Here is a 10,359-nt window from a genome sequence, read left to right on the forward strand (position 1 = left end):
GGAAAGAATTATAGCAATCTTTAAATCTAGAAGAGAACTTTGAAAGTATGTAGTCGAACCATCCAGTGTAATAGAGGAAGAGATCCAGAGAGGCTAAGAGGTTCGCCCTAGTCCAACTCGCCTTCCAGCCACCCCTGCCTAGAGCCCTCCCTGCTACACTGCACTCTGTTTGCACACGGATAGCAGTCAATCTTGTTTCATCAATACTTCTGCTTCCCTCCTCCCTTCCTTATTATTTTGAAGCCAACCTAGATTACATAATATGATTCCATCTATAAATGTTGAAATGTGTACTTCTAAAAGATAAGTGCTTAAAAAAAAAAACATGATCCCGACGCAACTATGACACCTAAGAATATTAATAATAATTGCATAATATCATGCAGTGTCCAGACAGTATACAAATCTCCATAAATTCATGAAATATCTCTTTTGACAGTTAGTTTAAATTGGCATCCAAATATGGTCATTTTCTCTCTTAGGTCTCTTTTCATTTACACCTCCACCCCCTCCCTTATCTGTCTCTCCGTGCATCTTATTGTGGAAGGCACCAGGTTGTTTGCCTGGAAATTCCCACCATCTGTGTTTTGCTAAATGAAGTCTATCTTGTCCTCTGAGTTTCGCAGTGGTTATGTCTGAACCTGAGCTGTCCAGCGTGGTAGCTACTAGCCACATGTAAATTAAACTTAATATTAAATTAAAATTAAGTTAAAAATTCAGTCTCTTGGTCACACTGGCCACATTTCAAGTGCTCAGCCGCTACACGTGACTAGTGGCCACCATACAAGACAGCACAGATCTAGAACATTTCCAACAGTGCAGAAAATTCTATTGGATGACACTACTCTAGAGGCTTAATAAAGTCCCATGGGATGCCCTGGCTAGTGGATTAAGCACCGGCCTATGAACTGAAAGGTCGCTGGTTCAGTTCCCAGTCAGGGCACATTCCTGGGTTATGGGCCAGGTCCCTGGCTGGGGATGTGAGAGAGGAAACCCATTGATGTTTCTTTCCCTCTCTTTCTCCCTCCCTTCCCCTTTCTCTAAAAATAAATTTAAAAATCTTAAAAAAAAAAAAATCCCATGGGGCAGCTTTGGAGGGAAGAGATACTGAAATCTCACACATTCAGTGTTTGGCCAACACTTGGTCTCCTGCAGTATAATCACTTTAACCTCTACACCTTGACATTAGAAATGAAATAAATATTCAAGAGATCTCCGTGTTTTTTAAACTTGTATAAATGGCATAGGTATAAATACTTTGGGGGTGTCTTTTACTTCAGCCTTTTTGTTTAGATTTAACCATGTCAATACATTTACTTGTAGCTTATTCCTTTTAAAGTAAGTGTAATATTCCATTGTTTGAATGGATCACAGTAGGTCGCTTATCCTTTTACTTAACACTTAGGTTCTTCTCAGCCTTCAGAGCTTGAAGGACCATACTGATACATCCCTGGCCTCCTGTTACAAACAAGTAAAGGAGGCAGCCTGGGCGGGACTCACCAGGCCATCGAGCCTGCCCGTCTTCAGTTCCAATAGCTATTGCCCAGTCACCGAAAAATAGTTACACTTGCTGATACTCCCACCAACAGTGTACAAGTGTTCCCTCTTCCTTACAGTATTAGCAACATTAGGTGGTTTCAGATTTTTACTTTTTACCAGTGTGGATTCCAGTAGTAAAAGTATGAATACAAGCATAGAAAAGGAAGAGAAGAGAATGGAATTGAAAGAGGAGCCCTGACTTAGCTGAATCTATAAGCATGTACAAAGCATGTGTAAAATGTGAATGGTAGGTGTGAAGGAGTTAGTCATGAAATTGTTAGTACTATTTGGTAGGTTTACACTACTCAGAATTAAGTTTTATTCACAATCATTTATCATCACCCCCAAATGACCTCTAGCGTGTGGATTTTTTCAGTCAAGCTTTACATGGTCAAATATTGCAACTAATTGCCCAAAATGATTTGGTTTGTGCATGCAAGCTATATCATGTATCACATAGCATTTCTTCCCTATGGGTGATATAAACTAAAAAGAGGGTAAACTGAAAATGGAATCTATATTGGGAATAATGCCAGAAGTTTTGTGGTGTATTTCTGACGAGTTCCCATTTACTCATGAACTATATGGACAAGGTAGATTTCTTGGCTCTGACTTGGGGCCTGCTAACTCTTACTGTCACTACATCTGCAATGGCTGCTTTAAAACTTCAAACTAGAACTCTTTTAGAGAAGGTTATGAGTAAAGGGCAGCAATGATGAGTATATCTGTCAGTCCAGATACAATTTTTAAATCCTTTCCATGCATGAGGCACTATGGTATGCCCCATAAGGGAAGTAAAAACCAGCAAAAGTTGATCCCTGCATCTGAGAACTTAAAATCAAGCAACGTTTTCCTTTTGCAATCCTAACTACAAAAAAAAAGAAAAATGAATTTTTTGTAGTCAGAAACTCATTCTGACTTTGTTCTATTTTGATCTTTTAACTTATTTTGAAGATTGTTCAGTAGTCATTCATTGCTCAGTAAGTCCTGCAATGACCTTTGGCCAAGAGCAGTAACATTTTGACCTGTCCGATGGAACACAGAACTTCCCGCTCCACAAAGCTAGTGATGTAAATAACTTCAAATGAAACCCTCCTGGAGATCTGTGCTGGGCACAGTGAGAGAGATAAATGGGGTAAAGCAGGGGAAAGAATGAAGTGAGAGTGCCCAGGAATAAGTGAGAGTGGCATCCATGTTTTCAGCATTTTTTTCCTCATTCCCCTTAGCATATTTTTTCCACTTCTTCACTAGTAGTTGAAAAAATTGGAGATAACACAACAAACTGTGATGCTAAAATGAAACACATTTCATTTTAGGCCTGCGACATTTAGTAAGGTCAACATCTTCTACCCTACATCTGGGCTTCGTCGGGGTTGAACATATAGGGCACATTACAGCAGCAAAGAACGAAGCAAAGACACACCTAAGTTTATAAATGGCCAGAGGGGTCAGCCAGTGTGAATATGGGGCAGCAGAGTATGTGTGAGTGCCTGTGTGTGTGTACACATGAATGTACACATGTCTCGTGAATAACCCAAGAAAGAGAATGACCTAAAGGAGAAAAGCTCTGCTTCATCTTGAAGCCATTCACACTTTATTGTGTCTGAACTTCAAAATGAGGCAGTACTGAAGGCTATTTAGGGGCAGCAGCACAGGACTTCCTGAGACTAGAAATTTGGCTCATAAACCAGAGGAGCATCTGGCCACCAGGACGTACAAAGAGTTCTTTGCAGACAAAAGCCTGGTAGCGTGAGTGTAAATGATTCAGAAACCCCTGGCTGGTGCTTCTCTTGAGGTTAAACTAGTTAAGAGGAACCTGCTCAAGTGGACATCATCAGGCAACTCAGCGCGTCCAGATATTTGGAATGGGGAAAGAGGGAGGAAAGAGTTAGAGAGGTGGTGTCATCCCAAATAGTGTGCCCCAGAAAATATCCCTCCCTTCTGTCAGTGGAGGAAAGTTAGGAATAAAATAGATTCCATTACATATGCCAGTTTAAGTCAAGACATCTGTTTCTGGTGGTTGACAGCACATATGAATGATCTGGACCTTCAAGGACATGTCAAGGTGGCTTAATATGGCAGGCTGCTTATCATTCTGTTCATTAAACATGTTCTACAAAAAGAGAAAGGGTAACCTAATGCTAAATTGAATCAGATCAAATGTTAAAGGGTCATAAAAAGTTAAATCTGTAATAGGAAAATTTATATTGTGACCTGAAATTGACTCCCCAGTAAAGTGCCCTAGTGGCATGAGTCTCAGTTTCCAAATTTTAAAAATGGGTACAAGACTATTTTGTGGGTTGTTGTGACTATTGAAATAATAGAAATAGAAATGCTTTGTAGACATACGATATTTAATCAATATTTATTTTTATTCTTTTTAATTTTAATAAGTTAAAGGTAAGAATAAATTTTGGGTACTAAGTCACATCCATGACATTAACACTCCCTAATCTTCACAGCCAAACATAATTCCAGTTGTCCCTGACAGCTGGCATCCTGTGCTCAGTTTCTTCTCTCTTCCCCTCCTGCAGCCAGCTCCTCCCTGAAGAAACGATTCAAGAGGCGGGAGATCGAAGCCATCCAGTGCGAGGTGCGGAAGATGTGCAGCTACACCAAGATTCTGTCCACCAAGAAGAACCTGGACCACGTGAACAAGATACTGAAGGCCAAGCGGCTGCAGAGACAATCAAAGACAGGCAACAACTTCGTCAAGAAGAGGAGAGGACGTCCCCGAAAGCAGCCCACCCAGTTCGATGAGGACTCCAGAGACCAAATGCCGGTGCTGGAAAAATGCATCGACCTGCCCAGCAAAAAGGGTCAGAAGCCCAGCCTGAGCCCGCTTGTGCTGGAGCCCGCCGCCACAAGCCAAGACACGATCATGGCCACCATCGAAGCGGTCATCCACATGGCCCGGGAGGCGCCGCCCCTGCCCCCGCCGCCTCCGCCGCCCCTCCCTCCCCCGCCACCCCCGCCCCCACCGCCACCCCCACCTCTGCCCAAGACCCCCAGAGGAGGCGGGAAGAGGAAACACAAACCGCAGCCTCCCGCTCAGCCCCAGCTGCCGCCACCCCCGCAGCAGCCCCTTCCCCAGGAAGAGGAGGTCAAGGCCAAAAGGCAGAGGAAATCCCGAGGGAGTGAGAGCGATGTCCTTCCCTAGGGTGGGTCTGGGCATCTGAACCTGGGGCTGGGGGAACTGAGGCATTGGAAGTGCAGTGAGCAGGGATGGGGGGAATCCCCCGCTACAGGGACACCCTTGCCCTTCTCTCCAGAAGCTGGGCAGGCAGAATCGGGCCACAGGATGGGGTTGAGCCATCGGTTCTTGGGAAAACAAAGCGAGGGGGGCGCTTTCACAAGAAGTTTGTGCTTTGCAGCAGTTCCCAACCGAGCGGCACTTCAGTATGGCTAGATCCTTGACAGGCGAGCCAGCAGAAGACCCATCAAGGAGGAGAAAGCTGGTGGTGCTCTCCGACAGCCACCCGACCTCCTGCATCCAAGGTGCGCCCTTGATGCCATTGCATTTGCTGGCCAGGAAAATTGAAAGGGAAACACCCTCGATTAGGAAACATTCCAAGGGCAGAAAAGCTGCAGATTTCTCAACTGGCTTTGTTGTTACCCACTTCCATTTAATTGGTTTTTATTTCTTTTGGTTTTTCAAGCTCGGCTAGGCTTTGGGCACCAACATTGTCTTCAGATGACCTGAATCTTTACATTGACAATACAGTTGCTCTATTGGACTCGTCATCAGAAGGTGGAATTCTAGTGATAGGCAACCTTAGACTTGCTTTCATATTCTTCTCTATGCCTCCTCTATCACACATACACTGATACTTAGCATCGTCTGTTCCTCCTTTCCCTTTGCCCATTATGTACTTCCATATACCTTTTCATTAGCTTACTTGCTGCCTTCTTTTCCTTGGTACACACCTAAATAATGTAAACCTTACCTATGTTGTAATGTTCACCCTTGGCACGCTGTCCCAAGGAACTTGGCTTTGAATCCCACTCATTGTGAAACAGTATTGATAGAGCCTTTTTAATAAGTGATTTAGAGCAGCCGAAGATATGTTGACCCAGGTGTCAACCAGGTTATTTTTATACTTAAAACATATCATCAGAGAATAGGCAGAATAAGATGGTTTTAGTACCCCACAGCAAATGGAATAACTGGCAAATCACCAAAAACTGAAACTCCAGACCCACCAGAAAGACAAATGTTTAGCAAAGCCTTGGTTATGTGATTTTTTTTTTCATACAAATAACTATCCTAGGTCATGGAAAAAAGGAAACAAAAAAAAAATAGTAGAAGTCCATTATCTCTTGATAATTATTTCTTAAAAGCAAATGGGAGTAAGTGTTCTTATCTGAAAAAACAATGAAAATGCCCAAGGGTATCACCACTCCAATTGTATCAAGCCACCTTGGACAAACTATCCAAATTGTGGTTGCCTTAATAAACTAAAACATTTTTTGTACATAATGTAATTATAAATCTATCAGTCTGCATGAATGCAAACTGTGTGTGACAAATCGTCTTTTAAATGGTCAATTTCAACTGTACATTTCTCATCCAAGTTGTACTCTAGTCATTGGTTTAGTGTGGACAGATATTCCATCTCTATTATCCATTTCCACAGCCCAAGTAAGACATGTTAAGAAGACTCAGAATGAGTATGAAGTCATTCCCTTACCGTAGATGTTTTCTAAAAGTCAGATGTGGAAATTTCAAATGAATATTTTCAATTTCCTCCCTCCCTCCTCCCCTTCCCTTCCCCCAAGACATCAAACACCTGGCATGGTAGATTATAAAAAGAGAGACACTGAGAGACAGAACTAAATTTTCTATTGGGGATTAGAATATCTGGTTTGCCTCTAAATTAAGTTTCTTTGCAGGAAGTTGGGACTGGCTGGAAATTGTATTATCACTTCAGAACATAACATTATTTCCTTAGAGAGAGAGAGATGGATTTTTGTTGGGAACGTAAAAGAATAAAAGAGGGGGTGTCTATGGGAGTGAATTTTAAAATTCCAAGTTAATACGCTGACAAACATCACTTTTCTGTCATGGTACCAACAGTTGGCTGAAATTACCCACAGAGTCATCTGTTCTGCACGGTCACCATGGACTTCACACCATTTGCTGCCCACTAGGTCAGTCACACTTAATCCTAGCAATATGTACGTTTAAAGGAATGCGTTCTCCTGTACCTTAATGCTTGTATTGTAGATACTCAATTTGTGACCCTGGTTGACCTTTGGCATTTTACACAGGTTGAACAGCAAAATAAAACCAGCCACTTTCAATTTGTTATTCCCTAGCTATGTCTGAGTGGTTCCAAAGTCACCGGAGAGGAAGTTTCGAATTAGCCCCACTCACCCCACCATTGCTATGAAAGAGCAACCGTTTTTATTCCAATTAAGCCATAAACAGGTTTCTGTCCTGTTGGATTTTGAAAATCATTTCCTTCATTCTTTCTTCTGTCCTCCTGCTGGCTTTATAATGTTTCCCAACCAAGTCTGCAAGCAGGCTAAGTCTTTCTGCAGGGGAGAATAAGCTGACACTCTAAGCTTCTTAAAGAAGGGCCAAAGCTTAATTGGCATTAACCTCTAGTAGGTGAGAAATTTCAAATACCTTTGGAATTTTCAAACCAATGAAAAGTATTCCAGGAGAGATACAGCCGAGTTGCAACTTATACATAAATTCAGTTCTTCAGTTGTCGTGTGAGTTCCGTGCAAATCCTCTACATTTTTGACCCTTAGACTAGATTGGAAAACTGCAGAGGACCCAAACTAAGTCATGCTATACAGCTGTTTGGAGGTCTAGTCACCTGCACAGCTGACTCTCTCCACCACCCAGATTCCCCCTCAGTATTACACATTACTTTTTTTTCTTTGCTTTCCATCAATATCTCATCCGTACACCATTCCCTTATGTTCTAACTACCCCCTTCCCATTTGCCTCGCCTTTTCTCTCCTGGCTCAACACTGGGACAGTCTAGATTCATGTCTTTTTGGTTGGTTGGAAAACCCAGGTCTCCTAATCTGGATTGTTGAGATCTATAGCCACCCAACACCACCTTCCGTGGCTGTATTTAGAGAAGATGTTGCTTGGGATGCCCAGGACTCCATCAACAGCTTCATGAAATATTTAATAATAAGAGAAATCCCTTAGTTTTCTTTTCTCTCTTTCTTTTCTGGAAAACTTGCCTTCAGCAAGCAGGAGTAAACCTACTTGTAATATAAAGAGTCTGATTAGGGGTAAGCAAAGAGTGAAATCAAGAGATAAAAACCTCCTTGAAGGTGATGATGGGTCTCTGATCCACCTTCCTAGGTGGCTGGGGAGCCACTTGGTTTTCAACCCCTTATCTCAAATGAAAGTAACAGAAATTTAACTTCCTCTAATGGCGTGGCTCTGGCTGCAACCCACGAAAGACAGGTCAAAGGAAAAGAGAGCATGTCAGGGGCTGGTTTGCAACTTGGCAGGACCAGGACTCAACAGCCACTGACAGCCCAGAGTAGGTGACTCAAGGCTGACAAAGGATTAGCATGTTAACTTGGCTGCTGTCTGGAGTGGGAGGCCATCTTTGATGGCGATCAGAATTTGTGTTCTACACGTTGCTGGGTATATAAATATGATAAGCAAGAGGTGACAGAATTATAGTATAAGGTGATGTACTACATGCAGATCATAAAAGATTTGGTTTTAGGACTTAAGGAGAAAATTCCACTCTTACAGCTTATTACCCAACAATATTCAGATAATGAGCTTTTGGAGAATATTTTTTTCCCTACCACTAGGAAGATTTACCTGGGAACTGTCTAAAGTCTATACATAGATTTCCAAAGCCTTTAAATGCCAACTGTAGCATGGAGAGAGAGGGGGTGGCAGAAGCCGAAATGCCTCAAAAGCCATTTAAGTGTTACATTGCAGGATTTTCAGTCCTCATTATGTAAAAGTAGATAAATATAGACATTATTCTCAACACTACCCTGTAGTATCACAATGGTCCAAATGCCAGAGCTTACAGATAATGTCATCACAGTGCCTAGAAACTCGAACTGTAATATATCGTAGCATTTTCTTGGTGTTTTTTAAAGTTTCTTTCCACAATGCAAGGCTCCCCCTGCCTCTTGTTTCTTGGAGAGTTTGCCCCACTGATGAGCCTGCCTTCCTTGTTGGGCTCAGTCACTTGGGGAACAGTCTTAGAAGCACATATCAACCAAGGAAGAAACTTCCTGGATCTCTATTGGCCACTTGCCCAGGTATAATAAACACTAAAAGGGGGAAATTGAAAAGAGCTGCCACTGGTCAACACAAAAGGGCAGTTCCAACCTAGGTTGGCGTCTTTCTTTTTCTTCCTTTTTTAAAAAAAAATCTATTTCTTAAATAATAATAAATGCACATGATGTGTTAAATATGTATATATATATTTCAAAAGAAAAAATGGGGCACAAGATTGTCTTACAAGTCGTGCTGGCTAATTTTTAGTTTGTATTCATAAGTGGTTTTTAAAAGCCTTTTTTAAAGTGTAATTTGCATGTTCTACTTTGATTGTATGTAAACATATTTTAGAACAAAAAAATGTATTTGTATTTTATTGAATATAGAGGCAAGAAAAATTGTACATTGTTTGAAATGTTCTTTTTGTAACAGTTTTTATTCATAAAGCATTTTTGTACATTTAAAATGAACATGGACTTGCTGTTATTTGAGGCGTAGCTACATCTGGCATGCTTTACTGTCATGCTCCTCCATGGTCTTAGATGTTGGGTTTTAAACATTTTTTTCTAAAAGAAAGCTCAGTCATTTTCGCTACCAGATCAGGTTAGCACAGTATAGAGCACTTAACTATTAAAAAAAAAAAGTTAATCCTATTCATATGTTATTCATTGTGTGAAATTAAAGACATTCAATTCAGTCTAACATGAGTTGTGAATTCTTTTGTTTTCTTTTCCATCTGGTTCACATCACTAAGGAGTTTAACAGCATTTGAGGGTCTTTACTCACACCAATGGAATATGGAATCATTGAGAAAATTTGAACCGGACTTTTGCCTTTTTGTATGAATCTGGGATGTGCATTGTGGTCAATATCTGACTCTGATTTCCTGGGTTACTGTTCAGGATGTATCACACCTTGACATAAAGCCAAGGCTGATTCAAAGAACCAGTGAGGCTTCTGCTGAAAACATTCAAAGGATAAGTTGTAAGATATCGGAGACTCAACCTGACCTAAATTTTTAGAAGAACATTGTGGATGAAGATTGTTTCCTTACTATTATCTCATGATGTCCACTTTGGACTTCAAGTTTGACTGGAGTGATAGGAAAGGCTATTTTATCAGCCACAGAAAGTTCCTGATGGCCTACATCCATAGCTAAGCAGTCTGGGCAAACCCGTAAGGGCAATGCCAGAAATATGCAAGAATTTACAAGGCAGGCGTGTGAAAAGTGAACCAGCATTTCTAAGCAGAATGCGCATGTGGTAAGAATGCAGGGTCTCAGAAGAAGGGTTGAGCCCCTAGGCTGAGCTCTATTCCTTCTGTTCTAATTTTTAGTTTATATTCACAAGTAGATTTAAAAAGCCCTTTTTACAGCATCACTTGCATGTTCCACTTTAAGAATATGTAAACATACATATATTTATGTATTTTTAGTTTTCTTCGTCTTCTGTGCATCTCCCAAAAGCCAGCAAGGTAAGTAGGAAATGTTCTGAGCAGCTTCCCCTCCCTAATCATCAATCTGACTCCCTATGACCCTTGTTATGACTTTCAGTATTGGAAGCACAGTGGAATAATGGCAGTCTGATAGAATGAATGAA

General features: G+C 41.3%; 1 protein-coding gene across 3 annotated transcripts in view; it reads left to right on the forward strand.

Annotated features, from left to right (window-relative positions):
• Positions 1-9,410, forward strand: part of SETBP1 (SET binding protein 1) — a 351,531-nt gene extending 342,121 nt beyond the window's left edge. For all 3 annotated transcript variants that reach the window (XM_054583581.1, XM_054583583.1, XM_054583582.1), the window contains one exon: positions 4,074-9,410. In XM_054583581.1, the coding sequence (XP_054439556.1) occupies positions 4,074-4,699 (626 nt within the window). In that variant the 3' untranslated portion in view covers positions 4,700-9,410. The remainder of the gene's footprint in view (positions 1-4,073) is intronic.
• Positions 9,411-10,359: the final 949 nt, after the last annotated feature.

The sequence above is a fragment of the Pteronotus mesoamericanus genome, unplaced genomic scaffold, assembly GCF_021234165.1.
Source record: "Pteronotus mesoamericanus isolate MK-2021 breed Mesoamerican mustached bat unplaced genomic scaffold, CSHL_Meso_final contig_74, whole genome shotgun sequence".
NCBI lineage: Eukaryota > Metazoa > Chordata > Mammalia > Chiroptera > Mormoopidae > Pteronotus > Pteronotus mesoamericanus.